At 38.7% G+C, this 27,119-nt stretch overlaps 1 protein-coding gene and 1 long non-coding RNA gene across 4 annotated transcripts; one reads left to right on the plus strand and one right to left on the minus strand.

Annotated features, from left to right (window-relative positions):
* Positions 1-1,300: 1,300 nt before the first annotated feature.
* On the plus strand, positions 1,301-27,119 carry ap1m3 (adaptor related protein complex 1 subunit mu 3). The gene is made up of 12 exons (XM_017479941.3): positions 1,301-1,720; positions 6,606-6,762; positions 6,906-6,973; positions 7,756-7,886; positions 9,512-9,659; positions 12,587-12,713; positions 18,637-18,779; positions 18,870-18,941; positions 19,397-19,555; positions 25,514-25,639; positions 26,365-26,440; positions 26,860-27,119. The coding sequence occupies exons 1-12, from the start codon at positions 1,679-1,681 to the stop codon at positions 26,880-26,882; spliced, it is 1,272 nt and encodes a 423-aa protein (XP_017335430.1). The 5' UTR covers positions 1,301-1,678; the 3' UTR covers positions 26,883-27,119.
* Positions 14,612-22,821, minus strand: LOC108271952 (uncharacterized). Of its 3 annotated transcripts, none has more exons than XR_008397188.1 (5): positions 22,751-22,821; positions 22,364-22,478; positions 21,641-21,830; positions 16,333-16,387; positions 14,612-16,188 (listed from the first exon to the last, which is right to left on the minus strand). It is a non-coding gene; the product is annotated as an uncharacterized LOC108271952 (long non-coding RNA). The 3 variants fall into 3 exon arrangements; XR_008397187.1 differs by having other exon boundaries at positions 22,364-22,584; positions 22,751-22,815; XR_008397186.1 differs by having other exon boundaries at positions 22,364-22,584; positions 22,677-22,764.

The raw sequence follows: 27,119 nt of genomic DNA on the forward strand, positions 1-27,119 counted from the left end.
TCAATTATCAAACTTATTATAGTTATTGAGCTTTTATCGTTATTAGCCTGTTTGACTGGATGCTTAAATTGAATGGCTTTAATCTAAACCTCAATAATATCAAATTAATAATAAAATAATATCTAATGTGTTCTGTCAGTGGAAAGCCTCTGTGGCTCTAATACATTGCCAGAATATTATTATACACCTTTATATTATGAGCATAATATCTGAACAGTTGGATTGTGTTCAAGATGAAGTCAGTGGAATTTTTATTATTATTTTTTTTTACATTTAAAGCGGTGCTTTTACAAAATGTTTGAGAACCTCTGGTCCAAGCAGTAGGCTACAAACAGCCTAGCTAAATTAGCTTAGCACAAAGTTTTATGAATGTTGCTACCCTTAGAAATTTGGGCACTACGAATGTTGAATCTGTCAGTTTTTCTGTTGTTCTACACTTATATGTATATGTGTATATATATATATATATATATATATATATATATATATATATATATATATATATATAAACTGATTTTTTGGCAAAACATTTAGATAGAACTTTATCATTCTTATAAATCTTATAGTTCTCGAGCTATCGTAAACCCATTATATGTCTTTAATATGTTGTTCATATGTCCTAACAGTTAATACTAACACTGCTTTTACAATTTTTATTAAACTAGGCTATATTTACATTTATGGCTTATGGCAGACATTTGTATTGAAATGTTTAGTAGTTAATTACATTATTACATATTACTTCATTGTAATTTGCAACATAGTGATACATAGATTTCAAATAAATAAATAAATAAAATATGTGTACATGCAATATGTACATGGAGGGCATGATGTCCTAGGGGTTAACATGGTTTCCTCACCCGTCCAGGGTTGGGGTTCGATTCCCACCTCCACGTGCATGTTCTCCCTCTGCCTCTGGTTTCCTCCCCCAGTCCAAAGGCATGAGATGTAGGCTGATAGGCATCTCTAGATTGTCTGTGGTGTCTTAACGTGTGTGTGGATAGAAAATGAATGGATGGATGGCATATGAACATATGCAGATGTTACACCTTTCAAATCCTTTTATTTCCATTCATTGTTCCTTTAACCCCTTAGTCTGCAGTTCATTCTATCAATTTAATATTCTATAAATCGCATTATTGCCATTAATATATAGTAATTCTACACTCAAATCTATAGGTGCATTGTAGAAACAAACAAACAAACAAAAAAAGACAACAGTCAGAACTTTCCTCTCGTGCGTGAATCGCGAGTCGATTCTCCCGACTCGTTTAGATGACTCGCTCAAAGAGAAACAAATCGCTCGCGACTCGCCCATCACACCTTCGTCACGTTTCGCTTCAGTATTTTGAGATACCCAGTCGCGCTTCTTTCTTTTTTTTTTTAGACTACGTAACCCTGCTTTAAAAGAACTTCTCTGCGTATAAACTTCGCGTGATGACACGTTGAAATATTATAACAAAAACAACAGCATAAAAAAAAAAAAAAAAAAAAATACAAACAACTGAACCGACAGCAGCCACCATTCATAAAGCTGCCAAACCGGTTTGACGGCTCGAGACCCCGGAAGCGTGAGAGAGCAAGCGAGGGATGGACGTGTTTCATATGTCTTCTAGTGCTTTACGATAAAATCTTACATTTGTGGTGATTTGTTTATCCATTTAAACCGAGCAGAATGGCAGCGTCTGCTATCTTCATCCTGGACCTGAAGGGAAAGGTAAAGTGTTTAAATCATCTACCAAAAAGTCAGAAGTGAGTTGCACCTGTCAGAGGAGGAGGATGGCTCACATAGACTGTAATGTGTCTTCATAGCTTACATACAAAATATTAACTACAGATTAATAAACAAGCAGTTACTAAGTAGCGAAAGTGTACTTGAAGCTAGTTTGTAAAGCAGTGACAGTGAAGGAACTTGACTTGTGAAGTAGGAGTAACTGAAAAGCAGTCTCAGAAAAACAAACAAACAAACAAAAAAAAACTACTAAACTAAAATGTACCTTTCCTTGTCACTGCATAGTATCTTCAATAGTACCTTTAGTATGGCTCTTTCACATGGAAACCTGGATATAGTACACCTTTTAAAATGGACTTGAATGAGTTTTTTTTGGGAAAAGTAGGCTACACTACATACAGGTTTCTAGGTGAAAATAAACAGGCCTACATACTACACAAGGTACAAAACCTGTACACTTTAGGGTTCCACCCAAACAAGGAGGATAGGTATGCTTTTTAGTACCTTTTTTTTTCAGACTAGTACATTCTGCACTTCATAGTCTAACTTCATTGAAGTGCTGGTCATTAAAAGCAGAAGTTTAGATCGTAGATTACATGATAATATTCTGGTGTTCCTCATGATTTCATTTCATTTCAACTGAAACTGGGTTGTGATGAAAAGCCAGTTACAGAGGATCCTCTATTTAGATAGATAGATAGATAGATAGATAGAGAGGCTCCTAGTTTTGGACAAGGGTCGATTCAGCACTACTGATAGCGTGTGAGTCAAATATTCACTGACCTCTAACAGCATTCATATTAAACAAAGCGTCTTGGATGAACTTGAATTTAGAAAGAAACATCTTTTATTTTTATTCAAAAGCCTTTACACCGATGTCAGATAGCGATTAAAACATTCTGGAAATAAAAATAAAACGGTCTACTAGTTGTGGCATTGACTATAATGAGGATGTGTGTTAAAACATAGCGCCTTTGCTAAGCCATTCAATCTGTACATAAAAATTCATAAAATATTAGATGTGTATTAAATATTAATAGTAGAAATCATGTGATGCAAAACATTTTTATGCAGCGTGGTTTGTTTTGTTTGTGTTTATAGACACTGCACATTATGACTTCATCTGTTAGCCATAGTTTTAAAAAAAAAAAAAATTAATTAATTTGAACACCAAACACCTGTTGATTGATGAGCTACATTTGGGGAACACATTTCAACAATATACAGTTTGTACTATAATATTTAGGTTTGCTAAATGCCAGCAAAACCACAGTGAACTGAAACAACAACAACAACAGCAATTATATGTTTGCTGCTTTCATGTAATATATACAAAACTTTCCTATTTAACAGGAAAAGTATAACATATTTTAAAATTAGTACTTATGGTACCCTCAGTATCTCTGTAAAATATATTAGGATTATTTTATCATCATATCAGCCATGCACGAGCACGTGCTTATTAAAGGCAATACTTTACCTAATTTTCCATCTCTTTTCTTTTTTAAAACTTATTTTATCTCAGTTTTGTATCGATCATGTTATTTGAAGAAGTTTTCTGAAAGAGAGCGAGAGAGAGAGAGAGAGTGTAAGATTGCTATATGTGAAGACCATTATCATACACACTTCCTCCAAACACTTCATTTTTTTACTCTCACATTCTTCTCTTCTTTTTAGTCTATTTTTGTCTGAGTCTTTAGTCATGATGAATGGCCAGTGTCTGAATTTGGTATAACTCATCTTCTGTTAGTAAGAAATAATTATCTTCTGAGAGACAGAAAGACAAAGAGAGAAAGAGAGAGAGAGTCAAATGAAGGCCAAGAAGTAGTGTGTATAGCCGGAGGGCTTTGGTTGGATGTATTAATCTATGATATGGCTGGGTCTCTAACAGGAGTGATGAAAGATTTCCTTCTGTGCCCTTCAGCAATCCAATACGTTGAGGCATTCCACATAAGATTGGCACACATGCTTTGATTTCCTTTACACATTTTTTTTTTTTTACTCAAATTTATACTAGGTTTTTAACACAAATACAACACATTATAATTGCATAGTAAAATTAATCATCCAGCCTGGGCAAAAAAAAAATCTATTTTATATGCTAAATACCTTTTATATCACTCGTGTGTGGTATGTCTTCAGTGCCTGTAGAGCACTCAGGCAGAAGTCACACCCATCAATAACGGAAATATGTAATATTAGGAAAATATTTTACTGGATTAAAATATATATTAAAGACGCTTGAATCACTGAATTGACTTGCTGTTTAGTGCACTGAATTGAATTAAAGCTACAATAGTCAGTTTTTCATTCCTTATTTGTACAAATAACCTAGAAAATGCGTAGAACATGACAAAAAAAAAGGCAATTGCATCAGCAGTGGCATTCAGGCTGTGTGACATTTTCTTTCCTTTAAGCAATGCAATATGTGACTGAAACAACGTGTTGGAAAACCATGGCCCATGACGGCCTGCTTGTCTGAGTTTACATGGAGCTCTTTCAGTCAATTTGTAGACACTCTACAGATCCTATCTCGGTGTGTTCAGAAAGAAAAAACGTGGTAGAAACTGGTAGGCACCCAGTACAACCAAATAACTCTCCGGTTAGCTAAAAAAACACACATTGTGCTTTCAAAAACCTTAATGGCAAGAAACATGTAAAAACTAGTCTAGACATTGGTATAGGGCTGCACCTAATGGTCATTTTTGATAGATTAATCTGTCGATTATTCCTTCGATTAATCGATTAGTTGGATTAAAAGGCCCATTTTTATATTATTTGTATCATCTGAACACGGTAACATTTTCCTTTATTCTGTAAATGTATCACACTTCCTACATTTATATGCAATTACATGTTATAACCCCATTACAGTTACTTCTTTCATAAACACACAATTACATTTGTTTCTAGATATCGCTAAATATAGCATCAACAACATATTTGATCAAAATGAATATTTTAGTAAGAGTTATTGCGCTTCCTTTCTATCACGCGCTGTTTGATTGACACGCAGGCGTGGACTCGCGCTCATTCAGTGAAGATTAACCTAGACTCACTCGCTGTCAGGACGAGTCTTTATGTAAAATGGAAATACTGGTGTGAATTTCTAACATTTACAGATAAGGATATAAAGGTAAAAATGTCATTTCTGAGCTGAAGAAAACATGTCTGGAACACATTAAACAGCATGCGCATCTGCCGCAGCATCTGTTAACGTGCCGAGCCACGTTAATACACTTACGTATTTGTTTGAAGCGCTTAATATAAAACACCCATGTTTTGGACAACCTGGTCCGTGCACTTTTCTCACAGCAGCTCACTCTGTGACCTCAGCTCTTTCACAGTTGTGTTTTATTCATAGAAATGCGTTTTTCACCGTTGTGAAGTGACGTCACCGACGGGGGATATCCACAGTGACGTCACAGACCCGACTAATCCATAAGGAAATTCGTTGTCGATTATTTTAATGATTGAATATTAGCCATTTCATCGATTAGTTGTTGCAACCCTATATTAGTAGAACTTTTTCCACGATGGAGAAACGTTTTATTGTTAAAGGGGATGAAGCTGGACATGAATTTGTATAAACTATCTGAATGGCTGATTTTACATAAATCAAGTAGATTTTTTTTTTATCACTTAGGGCTCTATATAAAGCAGTAGTTTAGATGAACTACCTTCATAGAATAGTATGTAATGCTAGCTAGCTATGCTAACTAGCTAACACCAGTGGTGACAGTCAGCTGAAAAACTCATGAGAGCTCATTACAAAGAAGAAAAACGGGACACTGAAGGCACCCTTGATCATTTTCATGAATTTCAAGCAGTTGACCGGCCTAGTGAGCAACACCACAGGTCAAGTTAAAATGCTGACAACAGGAGACACAGGAGTTTGCACTTGGGTAACAGGATAAGACAATGAGTTGCTCTGATTAAGTAAAATATCATAATTTTATGGCATGTTATAAATTGGCAAGTGCATTAAATGGACATCTGGCAAGGGGAGAACAGTGTACTGTAGCCATCTGTTGATCCTAATAAACTAGGTGACAACAATGCTATTCACTGTTACTTAACCACTTGACTAATTTTGATTACTCTTGTCCATTGCTCCTTGCTCACAATAGCTCACACAACAACTCAATTCCTTACAATGAGGAAAAAAGCCCATTTATTCAGAATTTCCTCTCTCATGAAATGCAGCAGATCAACAGATATTAACATACACAACTAGTAATCTGTCTAGTAATTAGTGGAATGCAAACTACATGCTGAACACAGTATGTGACAGATATACACGTGCACTATGATGCGGTGTTCTCTATAAAAATGAGCAGAACCACATCACATAGCTGGAAACTACACTAGAAGATCTGAACCACATGACCGTTAATATTAGTATTTAAATATTGCTCAACACAAGAATGTGGTTTGAGACATCCTCTGTTTTTTGTTTGTTTTGTTTCTTTGTTTATTTCTGTATCCCTTTCTGACCAATTTGCGAATTCTTTCATATAAATGATCGAAAGTTTATTCCTAAAATCCAGCACCTTGCAGGTAGATTTGTTTATTATATTTGCTGTAGGTCGGTGAATATTTGACTCACTCCCTCACTCCCTCACTCACTCATGATGACTCAGCTCTTTTCGTACGATCAAATAAAACTGAAACTAATATAATCTACTGCAGCATCTGAATGAGGTTTTCATAACATTTCCAGTATACCACATAGATGGAGAAGAAGAAAAAAGTATTGCGTAAGCTGGGTGCATAAATTGTGTAGCTGCTTGTTAGATATTTATGTGCCAAATATATAATATAATACAATACTTCTGGTGTACTATGGAGTTCACTGTCAACCTTGTAGGTGCTTATATGCCGGAACTACATGGGCAATGTTAACATGAGTGAGATCGACCACCTCATGCCTATCATGTTGAAGAGGGAGGAAGAAGCAGAATTATCACCTCTACTGAGCCATGGCTCCACTCACTTCCTGTACATCAAACACAACAACCTCTACTGTATCCTCCACTACTCTGCTGTTTTTTTGGCAGGGGGTTTTTGCATATTACGATTTTTATATGCTTTAAAGTATTATTTTCTGAATGCCTAAATATATAAATGTTCAAGACAAACTGAAAGATCCTTAACAGTTACATGCCAGTGGTAGCAATGACTAAGAAGAATACAAATGCTGCTCTTGTGTACTCCTTCCTGTACAAGATAGTGGAGGTGAGTATGCATTCCACACACTCCGGCCTGCTCAGAAAGTTTTAATGACTCACGTTGAAGTGTATGTATTAAGAAGGAGAGCCTGAGTAATTGTTATGTACAGAATAAAACAGTGGGTGCATGGCGTTATAGTAAAATGATCAACGACGTGGTGGTGTGATGCACCGTTACCACGCTGAAGTTGATTATTTTCCTCTAATATTATGTTCTGTAGTGTTTTATTCCTCTAACAGTTTTAATTTATTAATAAACGGCACGTTGCACTTTTTATCCGTTTATACATATAACAACACATAATGTTGAGGAATTACCGGCAGAAGTTATGTCCTGTTATCTCTTACGTTATAGCAGCTATAAACAATCTTTTTTTCCTAAACCGAAATATGTAGCTTACAAATTACAGCTTTATCTCGGACTGTTACAAAGTGCTGACACTGGAGACTCTTTCCAAAAATGCTAAATAAACATCTGCTTACAGAAAACTTCACCATGTCAACAATTACACCTTTTTTTTCCCTTTAACTTTGTTTATTTGTCGCATCCCTATAAGTACCAGCTTGCACTGTTGCCAGCTCTTGTTATAGAAAAGCAAGCTTCTTCTGACTAATCACATTCAAGAATTCAACAGCTCACTGGTATAATTGGATATCGTTGAACTCGAATTGTTTTATTTATTTATTTATTTATTTATTTATTTATTTATTCAAAAACTCATTCGAACCCAGTGAATTTCTTTTTTTTTTTTTCAGTATTAAGAAACAGACTGTGCTCATGTGTTACAGGTTTTCACAGAGTATTTTAAGGTTCTGGAGGAGGAGAGCATACGCGACAACTTTGTGACCGTCTATGAGCTAATGGATGAGCTCATGGATTTTGGTTTCCCTCAGACCACAGACAGCAAGATCTTACTGGAGTGAGTACTGGCAGAATCGCTGTTTATTCATTATTAGTCATTCAATCCAGCACCATCCACCATTTACTAGTCACAGCTGTGCATCCACACACTGCCCGTGCTCTATTCGTGTTCTATGAGATGGATAGTATTTTACATGCAGAGGTTTACTTCATGCGGCAGGCACACAGAAGCACTAGCAGATATGTGAGATATTCCTGCTTTCAAGAGTTATGAACTGTAAGTGTAATTACTCTGATAAAAGGGCAGCTGACCTTTTCTTTTAACTTCATATTTTGTTATATTTCACATTAAGACTTTTCCTTATTGTGTGTCTTTTTACTCTTTTGACCTTTTCTAAAGTAATGCGACCATGCATAATCCAGATGTGTATTTAGATTTATGCTTTTGTTTGGTTTGTTATGCTCTCTCATACTAATTATTAATACTGCGGACATGCCATCTCATATCCACATATGTCCTCTTAATAACAAGTCGAGATCATTTCTATTGTCCATGAAGTCGAAGTCCATGAAATACTTCAAAGTCCTTGGATTTGAGCCTTAATGGATGCATCATGGCCATGTAGGTGACATAAATAGATTAACAACAGGTTGTTTGTGTGCCCGTGTGTCTCTGTGGATGTCCTGTTCATCCCAGGAGTCTCCTGCTGCACCGGCACACACACACTAACAGCAGAGCTGTTTACTTAGTTGTTTACTTAGTACAGTTCCTTTATTGCAGTTTGCTTTTACATAATCAATACCCTTTGCATTAGAACCAATTAAATAGTTTACTTTTTTAATTTGAAACACTCAAAGTGATGCTTAGGCTTTTATTTCTAGTGCCCTTCTCTTTTTTCAGTACCTCTGGCTGTATATTTGTAAGGTTACAGAGGATATGAATAGTCATGCTGGGATCCCTTTTTAGTTGCTACCATAAATCATCCTATCACAGTTTTCACCTAATCAGCTAATTGTATTATTTGAGCATTTAAGCTGGTCATCATCATTTACAGTATTATTACAGAGCTGAGCTGTTAAATTTTCAAATCTGGTTAGAAGGTGCTGATTAATTTTCTGTAACAGCAGTTCTGACAGTCATACTAGCTATAATTCAAATCACAGGTTCATATTACTGCGCACATTCACGTTATCACGTCTACAGTATGAGCTAAGGCACAGGGATTTGCATGGAGTGCACTTTACATAATCAAAGCCTAATAATAAATAGATTTGTTATTTAACAAAGACATTTATATCTGCTGTAATGTATATAATAACAGGAAATAACTTGTTTGGCAGATGTTCCACATAATTAATGTATCTCTGAATGGATAAAAAGTATGTAACGCATGTAAAGTATATAAGTAACAAATTGTCATTCGCATTATTATTGGCTGTGATATAATGAATACAACACTTCAGGATGTGCTGGTTTTGGGAACACCGCCTCATCATTTTACTATGAAAGTATGCCGTGTCCTGTTGTGTTCCTTACCCGGTTAACACAATGCGTACGCTTGTGTCATAAGTGTGTCATAAGAATTGTTTCCATGTGGTTTCCTTTATTTAGATACCCTCTCAGATCTATCTTATACCTCATCTCAATTTTAATTAGTTAGTTAATTTGATTGGTGTTTACAGGTATATCACCCAGCACGGGCATAAACTGGAGGTGGGTGCACCACGCCCTCCGGCAACCGTTACCAACGCTGTGTCCTGGAGGTCCGAGGGCATCAAATACAGGAAGAATGAAGTGTTCATGGATGTCATTGAGTCTGTCAACTTACTGGTGAGTACATCAAATAATATGTTTGTAATATATCATTCATAATACATCATTCATGTCTAATAGTGGTAGTAAGGCTTGGTGACTGGACAATTTAAACAATGTCACAATGTTACAAACACAATGTGCTACATCAAAACCTTTATCAGGAGAGGATAGGGACTATGGCTGCACAATTGTCCCCAGTTTGCCTAGTCAGTGAGGAGCTTCCCCTTGCCTATTGGGCTTGCTAATGAATATATCACTTGTCCACCCCTGTAGTTGTCCTTGGACTCATTGTTCGTTGGAGCTATGGTTAGTTGACACCATTTTCTTTCCAGTTGTTTAGGCTTGTTGTCTGGTGTGTTTTCTCGAGTGAAGATATAGTAGTCAAAACGGGTGATTTGTTCAGTGCTAGTTTTCATATCCTCGTCTTCGGTTTTAGACCAGGTGTCATACGCATACCTAAGCCAATGGTTTGGACCTCCATGTCTACCACAGGCTACCATAGGGTATCTCATAATGCGTCTGATAATGCTTCTGTCTACAGCTATCTTTGTATATGCAGTAGTTTAACCATGCAGTAGTTCCAGTAAGAGACACTGTTTTGATCTGATTGCCCAGGGTTCCATCCTGTTTACAAGTTGCTCAGCATTTGGTATGTGGTGTGCAGTGTTTCGCACTAATCCAGGAAGGTTGCTAGATATTGGTGATCAATATTTGGTCAGAGAGATGGTGCAGCTGACAGTATTTCTGAAAGAGGCTTTTTTATTGTGTCCTACGTCGATATAAGCCTGGAACTGTCTTCCGCGGAGTAAATTGAGCGGCACAGACCCTGATTGTACCAAGTTTTTGTAAGCAGTCAATGAGCCTTTTTTTGTGGCTGTTGGTGGGATGAAACAGTGATGGAGCAACAGGAGCAGAACAAACTGATTACACACACTCCAGTGCAGGCAGAAATGTACAGATTTATATATTAAAACATTACTCCGCTTTATCAGCGCATGTCCCAGCACAGAGGGCTAAATTTCTGAGGTAAGGAGTCAGATTTCTTCTTAAACCTGAAGAACAAAGGAGTCTTTTTTTTGAGGACAATGTACACATTCTCAACAGAGACTTTCAGAGGGTTGTCAGAGGAGTAAAGGAGGTCATCTGTGTCAGACTGGAACCAACCATCTATAAATGAGTGGGAGGTCTGTGGCACAACCTATCACCCACTTAGACACTTTCGGTTTTTATTCTCAGTACCCGGGACAATATCAGCACAACTTAACCAGCAATGGAGCTTTGTGTCATTCACACGTGTAGACTTCAAACTCTTTTAGCAAGATGCAAGTATCATTTGCCATTAAACAAGTCCCATTCCCTATCATGTGATGTATAACAAATCCAACATACAATGGATTTGGTGGAATTGATGTTTCAGTGGGGTTGTGCGGTTTTGTTTACCACCTGAATCTTCTCTCTTTTATGGCACATTCTCAAAGTTTGATGGCAATTTACTCATTATTTTCCACAATAATGTAGAGTAGAATTGATGAAGCAAAACATGATCATGTCCAGTCAGAAAGACTTGATATATTACTAGTCATCCTTTTGCTGCATGCTGTTAATCTAAATAAGGCTATGGAATTTGCAGTGCTGTCTACAGTATCCATGTGGCCTTTGTGCAATCAGCAATCATGCCTGGATGATTTGAAGGATGTGTAACCACTCTTCCTGTTATTCGTGGTAAAGAAGGTGTGTTTTTTATGTAAGAAGTGGTGTCGCCTCTGTGAAAGATGTGTACTGTTGCTTGCAGTTGAGGAGTTGTGCACTGTGTACTGGTTAGTCCCAGTGAAAGAGGCGTGGCTTCTGTGCCTGTCAGTCTAGTGCAGCATACGTTCCCTCCAGAAAGGAGGCATGGCTTCTGTCTCAGTTATTCCTAATTTAGGAGGTGTTGCGTCACTGTAGGAAGATGCCTGGCGTCTGTGCTCGTCAGTCCTGTCAGTGTAGCCATTTTGCCAGTTAGTAGCAGGTTTGGCCTTTGTGCCTATTTGCCCCACTGAAGAAGGTAAATGGTAAATGGCGCACTTATATACCACATTTATCCAAAGCGCTTTACACTGTATCTCATTAACCCATTCACACACGCACTCACACACCAATGGTAGCAGAGCTGCCATGCAAGGAACAACTTGCCATTACTTGCCATCGGGAGCAACTTGGGGTTCAGTGTCTTGCCCAAAGACACTTCGGCATGGCATGTGGGCCGGGAATCGAACCGCCAACCCTACGATTAGTGGACAACCCTCTCTATCACCTGAGCCACAGCCGCCCAAGGTGTGGCTGCTGTGCCTATTTGCCCCAGTGAAGAAGGTGTGGGTACTGTGCCTGTTAGTCCCAGTGAAGGAGGGGTTATATCTGTGCATGTGACTCCCAGTGATATACGTGTGGCATCTGTGCCTTTGATTCCCACTGAATAAGGTATTGGTTCTGTTAATCTAAGTGAAAGTGAAAGCGGTGTGAAAGAGGCTCCTTCACATTTATGTCTATAGGCAAAGCCAAGATATCCAGACCTCCCTACAGTGAGTCATAAAGGACAGTACGAGTGTTTACTTTCATCGTGGGTCTGGTCTCTGCCTTGTCCTGGGCTGAATGCTCTGCTGCCCTTCAGGCTCACAGTCTGAGAGGCAGCCCACAGCAACTCTTAAGAGCACCATTTCACAAGACCCACATCTCATTGCTTTCTAATGGGGCATTACTATCCACCCATGCAGCTTTCCCTGTTTGACTTTTTCTCTGTTGCTGCTGGAAATTCTAGCTGATTGGGTTTTCATTTGGAATCCTTGTCTTTGCCTATATTGTTCTATATATTTTTATTTTATTTCCACATGAAAATAATGATCATGATGATGATTATCGTGTACTTTCATTTTCTCCCTTCTATGATTGTCCTCTGTTTCCCTCAGGTCAGTGCTACAGGCAGCGTCCTGTGCAGTGAGATTGTGGGCTGCATCAAACTGAAGGTTGTTCTCTCTGGAATGCCTGAGCTGAGGCTAGGCCTCAACGACAAAGTGCTCTTCGAAATCACAGGCAGTGAGTGCACATATTTATTAACTTTTTAAAGGGGATATAGTAAACAAAACTGCATTTTTCCAGTCATTTAAGTCATTTCCAGTCAGTTAAGGAACTAGCATCCGGCTAAGCTTTGTGCGATGTTTAAAAATGATCAGCAGGCCCAGTTTACCTCATTTGTGGATAAGGAAGGCAGGAAGAAATGATATACAGCCAGGCACATACATTTAAAAAAAATCTGTTATATTGGAGTTTATATTAAATAATGAATGTGAGCTCAGAGTGCAGACTTAAAGCTTTAATTGTGGTATTTACAACCAAATCGGGTGAACACGGTAGGACTTTTTTATGCGGTCCCCGACTTTTTAAGGGATCGAAAGTAATTGGACAAATGGTTGCTCAGCGATTTCATGGGCAGGTCTGTGTTATTCCCTCATTATACTGTACATTTAGAAGTATAGCAGATAATACAACCCCAATTCCAAAAAAGTTGGGACGCGGTGTAAAATGTAAATAAAAACAGAATGCAATGATTTGCAAATCTCATAAACCCATATGTTATTCACAACAGAACATAGAAAACATATCAAATGTTTAAACTGACGAAATGTACCATTTTAAGAAACAAATAAAGTAATTTTGAATTTGATGGCCGCAACAACTCGAAAAAGTTGGGACGGGGGCAACAAAAGGCTGGAAAAGTAAGTGTTATAGTATCGGTTCAGATTCAGCCAAATGCTTCACAGTGCTGATGGACAGTGACCCAAAGCATACTTCGAAACCAAGACTTTTTTTTTTAAGACAAAGTATTGGAATGTTCTGCAGGGGCCAAGTCAATCATCAATGCATTTCTCTTGCTGAAGGCAAAATGTCAGAACAACAAGCAAGAAGTGAAAACAGCTGCAGTAAAACCTGGCAGCAACCAACTGGGAAGAAACCCAGCGTCTTGTGATCTCTATGGGTTTCAGACTTCATGCAAGTGTAAAAACATGACACTTAATCAATTTCTGATTATCCAATAATTATTCTAAATGAAAGTTATATTAAAGCTGAAAGTCTGCAGTTTGAGCTGAATATACGGTGCTAGACAGTGTGAAATAACAAGAACTTTGTCCAGATATCTATGGACCTGACTGTAAGTGACTTTGAAAGATGGTTCCTTACCGAGCTAGGAGCTTTAGACACAAAGAAGGCTCCACTTGCTAGTGTATAATCGGACAATGGGACAAGGCTCAGACGAGTCATATAAACATTCATCTTTAAAATTGACTAAAATTCAAAAGCTTCGAATAATGTGATGTAGTAAGCAGGTATAACATCTTCCATCTGGGTTTCCTCCCACCTCACCTCCCAAAAGCATGCCAGTAGGTGAATTATGCTAAATTGCCCCTAGATGTGAAAGTGTGTGCATGGTGTGTGATGGACTGGTGTCACATCCTGCCTTGCGCCCACTGTTCCCGGGGTATGCGCCGAATCCACAGAGACCATGATAAAGTCCTTCCTGAAAATGAATGAGTGACTGTTGCTACGCTCTGCACCACAGCTGCGATGCAAACCCTGCCCTCCAGTGAAGCGTCCAGTGAGAGCAGACTTCATTTGCATGCAAAATTAAACAGTCAGAAAGACCTGTTCATCAGAGTGGAGGAAATTATTGGAAGAACACATCATGTATATCAAGTATATATATATATTTTTTACTTCTCACAGATGTCTTTTAAAGAGCAAAAATAATAAATTGCGAATAAAAAAACCCCAGTAAAATTTCTCTCTGAGCTTGGAAGAGTCTACTGACAACAGACTGAGTGTGAGTATTAGAAGATGATTTTAAAAAAGCCTTATTCTCTACCTACTGTATTTGTGTTTCTGTCATGGATACCTTCCCATCTGTTCCTGAATCATCCCCGTAGCTGTCAATAACCCTAACGATCCACACCCACTTATGCATTCTTACAGAGTAGGGAGTAAATCCATGTCAAGTGCTACAAATTCTCGATGCCGCAGCATCAAGTGAACAATTATTGAGCCACCGTGTGAACAGGAATATGTAGAGCACAAACATTCTAGAAAGAAAATGGTCATGTCAGAGTTTGGAGGAAGTGATGAAGGGAGACTGACTTCCTGATTTCCTTCCTTTAATGGCACTCTAATGCATCACACCACTGCTCCAAACAGATAATATTTCTCTCAAAGTCATCTGACCTCGGATGTGATGGCATTATGAAACCAGTTATGTACGTTCTTTAGATAAGAGGAAACACTGCCCTCTTCAGGACAGGACTGATAAATCAAGTAAAAGTCAAGTCAAGTCAAAGTTTATTTATAGAGCACTTCTAAAAACAGCAAGTGTTTACCAAAGTGCTGTACGATACATAATCAGAATAAAACAGTAAACACGTACAACAAAACATAAAACAAGAACTAAATCGTAAAAAAACAAGCAAACAAACAAACAAACAAACAACAACAACAACAACAAAAAAAACAGCTGTCATATTGAGTTAAACACCAAAGAGTAAGAATGAATTTTAAGTCTAGATTTAAAAGTAGAAAGTTTCTGGGCCTGCCTAACATGTAGAGGAGGATTATTCCAAAGTAAACATGTAGAGGAGGATTATTCCAAAGTTATGGGGCTCCAACCGCAAAAGCACAGTCACCTCTGCTCTTACTCGAGGGACGACCAAAAGTAACTGTTCAGCGGACCTAAGTGCTCTTCATGGAGCATGTGGATATATTAAATCAGACAGATAATTTGCTGCTAGTCCATTTAACGATTTAAATACTAAAACTAAAACGTTCAAATCAATTCTAAAATGAACAGGAAGCCAGTGAAGCGAGGCCAATATTGGTGTAATATGTTCTCGCTTGTGCTTTCCTGTTAACACACGAGCAGCAGCATTCTGTACCATCTGCAAACGTGTTAGGGAGGCTTGGCTATCAGCAGAGGACATGTTCATGGGTAATGCAGAATGACTTTGTCGAATATCAGTGAGGATTTTCTGTGAAGCCAAACAAGATGATAGAGGTCTGTCTAGTTGTGATAGTTTAGGCTCTTAAAGTTTCAGCTTATTCTTCATGTTGACTTGAGCTGCTAAAAATGATTCAGGAACTGCAGTGAAATTATAGGACAGGTTCGTACGTCTGGACCCACTGATTCAGATACGTACAGATTTATTAACCATCATTCAAACACCATTATACAAAACTTGGAAATACAGTATTCAGAGTATTCTGAGAAGCTTCAATAGACAAGTGCTCTGTCTTTCAGAGCACTAATCAGTTTTTCTTACTCTTGCCCCTGGGGAATCAATCAGGAGACACTGGAAATAGAGGCTGCTCCCCCCTGTGTGACCTTTAGGCAGCATGGCTGATGACATCCAAGGTGTTTGAGTATGAGCAATGAGTGTCGGGTCTCAGCAGGCCTCCACCGCTGCTGAGGGAGCACACAGACTGCTGAGCTCTGCCTTCCAAACTGTCCTCATGTCCCTTTCATGTGCCTCTGTAAATGCCAATAGGCAAGAGACAGAGAGTCAGACACATCTGTATAAATCTGTGTGTATAAATGAAAATACACTGGATATGTAGACAAGGACTCCTTGCATACATGCAGTGAGATAGAGTACTCAGAATTCACCTGGCATACCTGTGTAAATGCGTCGTTAAACACTCCATCTATTTATTTTGTTTCTGCGGTCCACCTGGCACATACACACACACACACACACAGTAAGTCCAGTTTTGTACTTTAGTAAATCAGTACTCTGGAGCTAGTGTACAGTGTTATGGAACTACAGAGCTGGTTATATTAATGATCACATTAATGAGTCTTTATTTATCACATATACATATGCACAGGGAAATTCTTTTCTTCACATACCCTAGCATGTTAGGAAGTTGGGGTCAGAGAGCAGGGTCAGCCATGATACGGTGCCCCTGGAGCAGAGAGGGTTAAGGGCCTTGCTCAAGGGTCCAACAGCGACAGTTTGGCAGTGCTGTGATTTGAACTCATGGCCTTCCGATCAGTAGCTTAATCTATTGAAAGTCTTAACCATTGAGTTTCAAATCAAATGTATTCATTTAACCCAGGAACACTGGGGATGAGGCAGGAACACACCCTGGATGAGCATACACTCAATCACATCTGTGGCAGATTTAGGGTAGCCAACCTCCGAAAGCACAAGGACGCTAGAAAACCCGAAACGAAATGCCGCACCACTCAGGACTGAATGAACACTTCCTCTTTAATAGGGTGCCATTTCCTTTGTCCTGATTGAATGGCTCTTTCTTTCGAGTCATTTATATGAAACGACCGAGTTTCACGAAATTGTCTCGACATTGTAAACCGTATATAAAATTGCTCATACCGCTTATACCTTTTAAACCTATTAATCAAGGCTCACATTAATATGAGTCTATACATAAATTTACATAAACTCAGGAGCATATCCTGCTTTTGCAGAATATTATTTTTTTTCTGAACTAACTGGACTTGACTTTTTTTTGTTTTGTTTAAATGCTCTGAATTACTTAATTTGTAAACAGCGTGATAAATGAGTCAGCAGAATAGCACACAGAGTACAGTGCCCTCCACTAATATTGGCACCCTTGGTAAATATGAGCAAAGAAGGTTGTGAAAAAAAAAAGCTTTATTTTGGCATCATTTAACCATAGAACCCGATCCCATTTGAAGTTCTTGAAACCCTTCCAAACAACTTGTGGTGATGTAGGTGACTTCGGATTATAGTTTTGGAGACTTTCTGACCCCAAGACGCAACTAAATACTGCAATTCTCCAGCTGTGATCCTTGGAGATTTTTTGGCCACTCGAACCGTCCTCTTCACAGTGTGTTGAGACGATATAGACCCATGTCCAATTCCAGGTTGATTCCTAACATTTCCAGTTGACTGGAACTTCTTAATTATTGCCCTGATGGTGGAAATGGGCATTTTCAATGCTTGTGCTATTTTCTTATAGCAACTTCCCATTTTGTGAAGCTCAACAACCTTTTGCTGCACATCACCACTATATTCCTTGGTCTAACCCACTGTTATGAATGACTAAGGGAGTTTGGCCTATGTGTTACCTCATATTTATACCCCTGTGAAACAGGAAGTCCTGATTGAACAGTTTCCTGTTCCTAGTCACCCAGTTGTACTAAAAAATGTAAAATATCATTGGGAATATACGTATGTGTGTGTGTGTATATATGTATATGTATATGTATATATATATATATATATATATATATATATATATATATATATATATATATATATATATATATATATATATATATTTCTGAAATGAATTCATAGGGGTGACAATAATTGTTGCACACATATTTAAGAAAGCTTTTTTTTTGGATAAACATGCGTTGTGTTTGTAATTGTTTGATATCCATGAGAGCAGTGTGTTTTTGTACATTTTTTTAAACGAAAGATCAAAAGGTTAAACAATAAAGACAATCTTTCACAGCGTTCTTTGCTCATATTTACCAAGGGTGCCAATATTAGTGGAGGGCACCGTATGTTGTATTGGCAAAACACATGGTTAGCAGGTTGAACGAACTGTGGTAACAACATATGATATTTGCCTGCATGATATTTCTTCTTCATCATCCTACCATCACTAGAAGAAAAAGGAAAATTGTCGGCAGGAGGTGAACCTTGAAAATTGATATTTTTTAGAAGAAGAAAGGCTGTTATATTTCACATATTGACCGATGAGTGAAAATATTATGACCTTTCACAGTGTGATGTTGTTTATCTCATAACAGGGGTGCATGTCAAGGTCTGGAAGATGGTTTCATAGTCAATGTGTTGGATGTGTAAACTGGCAAAAAATCTGATGTTCAAGTTATTTTAAAACTGATTATCTACTCTTCAGTGACTACTTTATTTTTTTTTTTGCTTTATCTCTGTGTGCATGTGTGACTTCTAAACCCCAGGGGAGAAGAGCAAGTCTGTGGAGTTAGAGGATGTGAAGTTTCATCAGTGTGTGCGGCTCTCCCGCTTTGAGAACGACCGAACCATCTCCTTCATTCCCCCTGATGGAGAGAGTGAACTCATGTCTTACCGGCTTAATACCACCGTGAGCATCTGCATCAGGCTCTATCACTTTATGCCTTGCCTTATGTCCTTATGCTTTATGCTAATCTACTCTTTATTGTGCTTGCTACAGGTGAAGCCCCTCATATGGATTGAAAGTGTGATTGAGAAATTTTCCCATAGCCGAGTAGAGATCAAAGTTAAGGTACTAGAGTACACACACACACACACACACACACACTTACTCTCCAGTCTTCCCTCCTCTTACAATGCATCAATTTGTTTCATTAAAACTCTCAGGACTGTAACTGTACCTTTTAGGACACCGATGCTTGTCAGTGAGGTTGAACCCTCAAGGGTACTTTTGTCTTTTGGACCTTTACTTTACCTGGGAAAGTACATTTAGTGCCAAGACAGCCAAGTCTGCGGTCCGATTTTGGCTTCTTTAGTTTTGCACTGAAGCCACAAGCTTCCGTAACACGAGCATTCACATGAATATAACTTTGTTAACAAGAACACCTTGTAGATCCTACATCTTTGGATAGATAATCTTAAAGCTAATAATATTGTGTCTTTGTGAAGTCCAATTCATACTATATAGCTTTGCTGGTGTTATGGCTGTTGTATGTTTACTTCAGTGTGGTGTACGGTGTCCTGCAGGCCCGTAGCCAGTTTAAGACCCGCTCGACTGCCAATAACGTGGTTATCCTGGTGCCCGTGCCTAGTGACGCTGACTCGCCCAAATTTAAGACCAGCACAGGCAGTGCCAAGTGGGTACCTGAGAAGAGTGCCGTAGAGTGGACCATCAAATCCTTCCCAGTGAGTGACACTTTTACCTCACTAACTATCTTATTCTGTTCAGTACTTAGTAATGTGTGCATTGTTCGCCCAGGGCATGATTTAAAAAAAAACACTTTTTAATATTTACAATGACCATTCGCTTTTCACACTCATTTTGTCTTGCTATTCTAAGCAAAATGACTGGAACATAATCTCTGGAATGTACAGTAAACGTACTTTTAAAAACTTTTTTGCGAGAAAACCTTTTTTTTTTTTTTTTTTTTTTTTTAAGCTGACAGTCATCTCTCATTCAGGGTTCGTACGGTCATGAAAACCCTGGAAAAGTCATGGAATTTTAAAATAGCAATTTCCAGGCGTGGAGAAATTATGGGAAAATAAATAAACCCAGAGAGTTTTGGAAAAGTCATGGAAATTTGCTTCACAAATACCTGTATAATAGGATATATGTTTAATGGTTAATATTAGTTAAACAATACTTAATGTTCGGGCGATCAGTCAAGTAACGTTACGTTCTCCACGTAGGGTAACGTCTGACACAGTTGCAGCTTGTATCTTGAGTCCGTAACCACCATAGACACTGAGGGGGACACACACACCCCAATATCAGATATGGCCAAATTGACCCCCACAGTATTTGACTCTTTTGATGCTGCCCTGTTGCACTCTATTATGCACCACTATGTATGTTGTTAGGGTGACAAAATGTGACACGATTAGGGTGGTCTGCCTCGGCAGTGTAGCAGCGCTAGTCAATGTCAAAATGTTTAAGACCAGTCAAATCAAAAAAGGCGGGGCTTTACTGTTCACAGAAGCTGCGCAATGCTTCAATTTGAACAGAAAAGGAGTGCGAGGTAAGATGTACGCGATTCCTTTAATGTAATGCGTTATTGTCAGTGTAACAACAAGAAACATGAACCGAGCCGTTTTCAGTATATTAGGCAGATGAAGATGAAGAATGAATGTGTGCATATGCACACATTATAATTTAATGAAGTGGTTACCTGGCTTTCCTGATAGCCTTTTAGTAAATTCTCTTATCTATTGTAAGAAAATGATTAATAAAACCCAAAGTGGGAGGGTTATCATCCTCAGATTTCAAGCAGAACATGGTAAAATATGTAGCTTTGACTCAAGTGTGATTTTAGGTTGTGGTTAGGACAGAGTCATTTATTAAAATAAAAGATTATATGCAATCTAGTTCTTTAACTATTTTTCTTTTATTCCTTTAACTCTCTTTTTTAGACAGACAATAAACCCCCAGATGTAACCTGTGCAACCATTGTATTTTGATACTAGTCTGTATTTCCTTACTTACTCTTATGTTATTCCAAACCCAAATACTGTTCACTTTCATAACATAGAAGAGTATATTTTACCACTCTTTTCCCCTCTAATACAGCTCTGTTACATAAGATAGCAGAAGATAGTGATCCTGAGCTTTAAAGGTGCATCATAAAAACTATACTCGAAGTGGTCATACTAGAGCTTTGTGTCATATGGACTGCTTTTATAGTATAGCTGTGTGAACATTTTTCAATACACACTGACCTTACTGTAGTTATGTAGTTTGGTTTCGGTTTAATTTTAGTTATGTTATTTTTACATGTATAATGTTTCAGGGAATGTATGGTCATGAAAATTTGCCTCAAAGTCATGGAAAAGTCATGGAAATGTATAGGTAAAAATGTTTATGAACCCTGCTCACTGTTGAATCGAAATGACACCAACCTCATGTATACAGAAGAGGGCAAGTATTGCTCGAAAAGTGTTCAGCTACTGCATGATGTTGCATCAGTAACTCTTTGAAAATGGCTGGCTTCCTGTTTCTTGGTGGAAATACCTCAGCCTTAGCCATAAGAGACTGGCAGCTTTTGTGTGATAACAGAGATTCAGCTAACGTCGAAAAATTAACAACAGCTAACCTCTGAGGAATAGGTAGTAATAAATAAATAAATAAATAAATAAATAAGAAAAGGGCACGCAATCAATATTAACAATATATTGGGGAAAATCTTTTGCAGCATTATGTGATTTTTAGTGCAGCAAGTTTTACTGTAATTCATTCAGACTCAAACAGAAAACAAGATATAACCTTAAAAGCACCTGCATAATATTGTGTAGGTCCCCGTTGTGCTGCCAAAACAACTCTGACCCATTCAAGGCATAGAATCCACAACACCTCTGAAGGTGTGCTGTGGTATGTGGTACCAAGACATTAGCAGCAGATCCTGTTAGTAGCAGTGGTCTCCATGGATTGGACCGGTTTGTCCAGGTCTGGACCACATTACACTCTCTGTCGAATTAAGGAAAAGTTACTGTCCACTACAGCTCACAGATCGAACAACAAAATGACAAAAATGACAAAACTACAATTTTGCAGAAATATGTCAGGAATAATTGACAACAGGCCGTTGAATTATTAGAAAAATAACGAGCACCCGAGGTGGCAATGCAGCGAGAAAACGTGTGATAAGCTGGTGAACAAGTATCAATATTTATTTATTTGTTGTATTTTCTGCAGTATTAAAAAAAAATGAAAAACCCTCTAAGTAAGCTTGATGATATTTAGTTATTAATTTGTTCTGTTTTTATATTATCAGCATGAAACAACAAAAAAAAGCACAGCAAAAAAAAAACCCCATGAACACACACTATCTCTAATAACGGCATATCAGTGGTTCAAGCCTCTGTTACTAGCTCTCAGTGGGGCAGGGTGGGACAGCGTCCAGCTCTGAGCTCAAATCCTCTCCTAGTACACTATTCTACTGCCCCAAATGTCCCTCCTGTTGGGGAACAGGCACTTGAGGTATCCCCTTCCCACCTCACCTGAAAAGCCAAAACCCACTCCCATCACAGAGCTGAAGTTCTGCTGCATCCATGAGTGGTTGGAGCATTCTGCCATAAGGGAGAGTCCATGGAGATGGACGCACATGCGGAACTTCTTTATTGCCAACAGAACACAGGGAAATAGACTCAGTTAAACAGATTCGAGGAACAGGAAACACCAAGGAACATTAGGGAACCGGGACAACCAGAACTCAGAAAAACTAGAAAAAAAAAAACAGAACTTGAAAATACTAAATAAACAAACTGTGCATAAGCCAAACAATAACAAGCATAACAAAACAAGAACCCTAACCTGCTCCAGCAACTGAGGAGAAAAACCAGGGAACTTAAATAGAGCACTACTCAAGCAGGGAAAATTATGCTTACACAGGAAATGTGGGAGACAACAGAAGAAGAAGATCTACATGGGGAACAAGGTTGTCCTCTAGTGGTCCGGACTGGAACTACCCCTGGGGGGCCATGGCATAATATATCCCATCCGAGACAGGTGTCAATTTAACGAGATAATCAATGTTATTCACTTCACCTGGCAGTGGTTTTTAATGTTATGGCTGGTCGGTGTAAGTAAAGAAGTACATACACGCTACATACAGAACAGGTTGTACTCTTTTGTGTTATTTTTCTTTATATTTATGTATTTATTTGTTTATATTTATATATTTTATTGTCATTCAGCATGACTTGTATATAGTCGAACATAATGTTGTTTCCACAGCAGAACTACATACACAAGACTACAACTGTAAATACACCACAGTGTAAAACAAGTGCAAAATTACACAATAAATACGCAGGACACTGCACATGAACTGTACAGGGCAGAACAATATTTAGATGGAATATATGGCTGTAGCAGGTGGAGGCGTGGCTTAACGGGAAAGAGCTACAGGTGTAATGACTAACGCCACCTACCTGAACCCTGTTTTCCCCATGTATAAACATGATGTATGATCTCGCTTTCTTTCGCGCTTCCCATTAGCAGTATGCTGAATTATGTGTGACTGTGAGCAAACCATTGAAAGTGACAGAGTGAGCTGGAAAGCTACCAGGTTCTTTATTGTAAAAAGTTTTACATTACTGACTACTTTGGCACAAGCACAAGCGTAAATAAGTGCAATTTTACCCTGGGTTTGTAGTGTTTCCAAGCGGCGTATTGTCAGTGATGTTACACTAGTGACGAAACCAAGGATCTGTACGGAAAACAGGGCTCAGGTGTGCCACGTTAATCATTATGCTGGCATGACAAAGCCAACATACTGTTCTGCTTTATAAGCTTATTAAACCTGCTGCTCGTTCACCACTCACCATGCTCCTGACGCAGACCCGTGCTTAGCCACGCCTCCACCTGTAATACTAGCTCTGCTGAGAAACAGCCGAACGTGGCTGTGAATTGGAATAAAACACAGCAATTGTCCATTAATGTGCACAATACATGGATTGCACTGGAAAAAAGTGTTTCAGTAACAGCAGGACAGGGAAGAAATGTCCCAGTAACAGCAGGACAGGGAAAAAGACTCCCACGTTGATATTAGTATCGTAATGTAGACTGTAATTTTGAAACACTTTTTTTTTAGTTCCACCTTAATATGACATAAGATTTGGAATGATAATATTAAAGGAATAATGAGCATTATTTGTCAAATGAACACTATTGGGATGCACGTGTTTCTCCCCTAAGCTTATTTCAGTTGGAATGTCTCAAAAATGTGGACATGCTTTTGCCATTCTTGATCCATGCAAGTCCGTGAACGGTATGCAAATGAAAGTCTGATTAGCATTAAACATTCCAGACATATGGTTTTAGTCACACGCTGACGGATCGCCTCTAAATGCCGTGAATAATGATGCGCAAGGGAACAAGCAGACACCTGCTAGTTAGGGCCTTAGTATATATATTGGAGCAATGAGTTACTCATATTAAACTGTCACATCTTTATGACACTGTGGGGACAAACTGAGAGAAAATGGGAGAGCGATGACGCACCAAGAATGGCAGCTTGTTAAGAAACAGACTTTGTTAGAGAATCCGAGGCAGCCAGAGGTGTTCTTTTATTATATTGTTTTTTTTTTAAGGAGGATGTCACAGGCGTAAAGTATTGACATCATTACTTTCCAGTTGTGCGCGGAAGACGCACTATTCATGCGACCTGACTCATCATATCATTAAAGTTGCATAAGATATATTACACTAAGAATGTCAGCCTCTCATATAAAACGTATGGTAATACGTATAATACGTATACGTTATAAAACGTATGGTAAAGTAGGGCCACTGTGTGACCGTGGGTAGATAAGCAACGCTTAATCAACAAACGGGACAAAAAGGAAGTAGTGAGTTTTTGACACTGTTTCCTGAAATGCATAAAAATGCCAATAATGCTTTTAAAACACCAAATATGAGAAATCAGTGGAAAACAACCACATCAAAGCTGACATTTACATACTTCTCTAAGGTTGCCATGGTCACAGGGTGAACTCAAGGTTTCAACTTACTCTGCCTTCCTGCCTATATACTGTCGATAGCGCTTCATAATGAAGCATTACAATTTCTCGTTCCCTCCTTGTTCCAGTAAATCCCAAGCAATCCATAAACAAAGCCTATGTTCAATGTGACATGTGAACTCGGAGGTTTCAACTAGGCTGTATAGTTAGTCTTTCACTTTTAATGTCGCAGTATATGAGAAATGCCAGTGGTGACGTTTTACAGCGGGAGGTAGTGATCATGTCGTCGGAGTCGTCAGCGACCTTGCTTGTATTTCCTCGTTTGTAAGTCGCTTCGGATAAAAGAGTCTGCTAAATGAATCGGTGTAAATAAATGTAAACCAGTTAACAATGTCTTGCGGTGGTACTCAGCAATCGGAGAATTTCTGTACTGTTACTGTCTGTAGGCAATTTCACCCTCGTCTTCAGTGGATAGGGACAACAAGATGTAACAGAAGCTATAACTTATGCTTTATCGTTGATTAAAACATGGATTTACATAACTAGATTTTAGCTCAATTTTAACAAGGGTGGCATCTTTGTAATCTTCCTGTCCTGAAATAATGAACCATTATTGTGTGTATTTGTGTGCGTGTGTGTGTGTGTGTGTGTGTGTGTGTGTGTGTGTGTGTGTGTGTGTGTGTGCAGGGAGGGAAGGAGTACATAATGAGAGCACATTTTGGACTGCCGAGCGTGGACAGTGATGAACAAGAGGCAAAGAGGCCAATCACAGTGAAGTTTGAGATCCCTTATTTCACAGTGTCTGGTATTCAGGTGAGTCTCACACTCTAATCAACATTGTCATAAATTCACCCTCTCTGCATGCGGAGTGCTACCCAGTGCTCACGAATATTTGTCGTGATTCTCGTCTCGTCTCCAACCCTGTCCTGTTATTGGTGTATGTCCTATTTTTTATCTGGGTGCGTCTCAATCAGCTCCTGAGCTCCCTAGGTCGTGAATCAGTAAACCGTGTACACGAGTTCGGACACTGTTAAGGACCCTGGCTCACTACACGTTGTGTCACTGACGACATGCTGTAAAAAAACGTCACCACTGGCATTTGTCAACAACAGGCAGCACCGATATCTTTCTGACATCATAGGTTATAGAAATTTGTTCGCTTAATCACATGCGTTTCTGTCGTGGTACTTCAAGCTGGACCGTCGGCTAGCTAGCGGACTTTATAAAATCATTCAACACTTCTATAATTACACAAACTCGTTTTTCTCGAGCAGTTTGCTCTCTTCTAAATGGATTATACAAACTGTTTTTATTTTTTGTCCAAGAATGATCCAGTCAACTAAAATCGAACTGTTTGCTGTTTTTCAACCAAACTCCAGATAGAGTCTTGTACAGGATGCTCAGTTTACAGGCTGGATAAAAACCAAGTGTCATAGTAGTGCGACTCTGGGTATTGAGAGTCGGAACATTGTGTGCGTTTATAAACCTCCGAGTGGCTGGTTGTGTGTGTAACGATGTGCGTGTTCTCGTATGTTCAGGTCCGATACCTAAAGATCATTGAGAAGAGTGGCTATCAGGCGTTACCATGGGTGCGATATATTACACAGAGTGGAGGTGAGCCAAACACACACACACACACACACACACACACACACACACACACACACACACATACACACACACACAGATTTTAGAACTGTCTCTGCCCGAAGGCAGAGAGAGTGAAGGTGAGACACACACACACACACACACACACACACACACGGCATTTAGAAATGTCCCTCTTTGCCTTGGGATCTTTGTATAATATGAGACACCATCACGTTCTCTCTCACACACTGATCAGTTTCCCATTTGCATCAGCAGACACACCAGAGGACAGCGAGACACTCAGACACTTGAATCTTTCATCTCTTTTCAGTTATTTATTACAAATTTGAATTTAGACACATCCCATTTACACACATCTATTCACTGAGCGTGATATTATTTATTACAGTGTTGTTGACATTTTGTGCGATCATATTTGGCAGATTATCAGCTAAGGACAAACTGAAGGGACTTTTCACGGTGGTGCCGGTTTGCACAGGAAGTACTGACCTTCTGTCTTGTTCTTCTCTGATGAGGAGAGACAAAGCGAGACAGAGACAGGGTGGTGAGGTTCTCACACGAGAGTGAAAAAAACTATTTGAACAAAACTAACAAAGTAGTCCAACTGATGTTAGTCTCATGTGGATTTGAACAGTTTGCTTGGTGTTTTATAATTCTTTGTTAATAAATGTCTGTTACGGTT

The sequence above is a fragment of the Ictalurus punctatus genome, chromosome 11, assembly GCF_001660625.3.
Source record: "Ictalurus punctatus breed USDA103 chromosome 11, Coco_2.0, whole genome shotgun sequence".
In the NCBI taxonomy this organism is placed as follows: domain Eukaryota; kingdom Metazoa; phylum Chordata; class Actinopteri; order Siluriformes; family Ictaluridae; genus Ictalurus; species Ictalurus punctatus.

What these genes read in the sequence shown, in the direction of transcription:
- ap1m3 (XM_017479941.3), top strand. Translation starts at nt 1,679, where the DNA reads ATGGCAGCGTCTGCTATCTTCATCCTGGACCTGAAGGGAAAG. An exon ending in TCCTGTACAAGATAGTGGAG is followed by an intron (nt 6,974 to 7,755) that starts GTGAGTATGCAT and finishes CATGTGTTACAG; the next exon opens with GTTTTCACAGAGTATTTTAA. An exon ending in GCTCTTCGAAATCACAGGCA is followed by an intron (nt 12,714 to 18,636) that starts GTGAGTGCACAT and finishes TCTAAACCCCAG; the next exon opens with GGGAGAAGAGCAAGTCTGTG.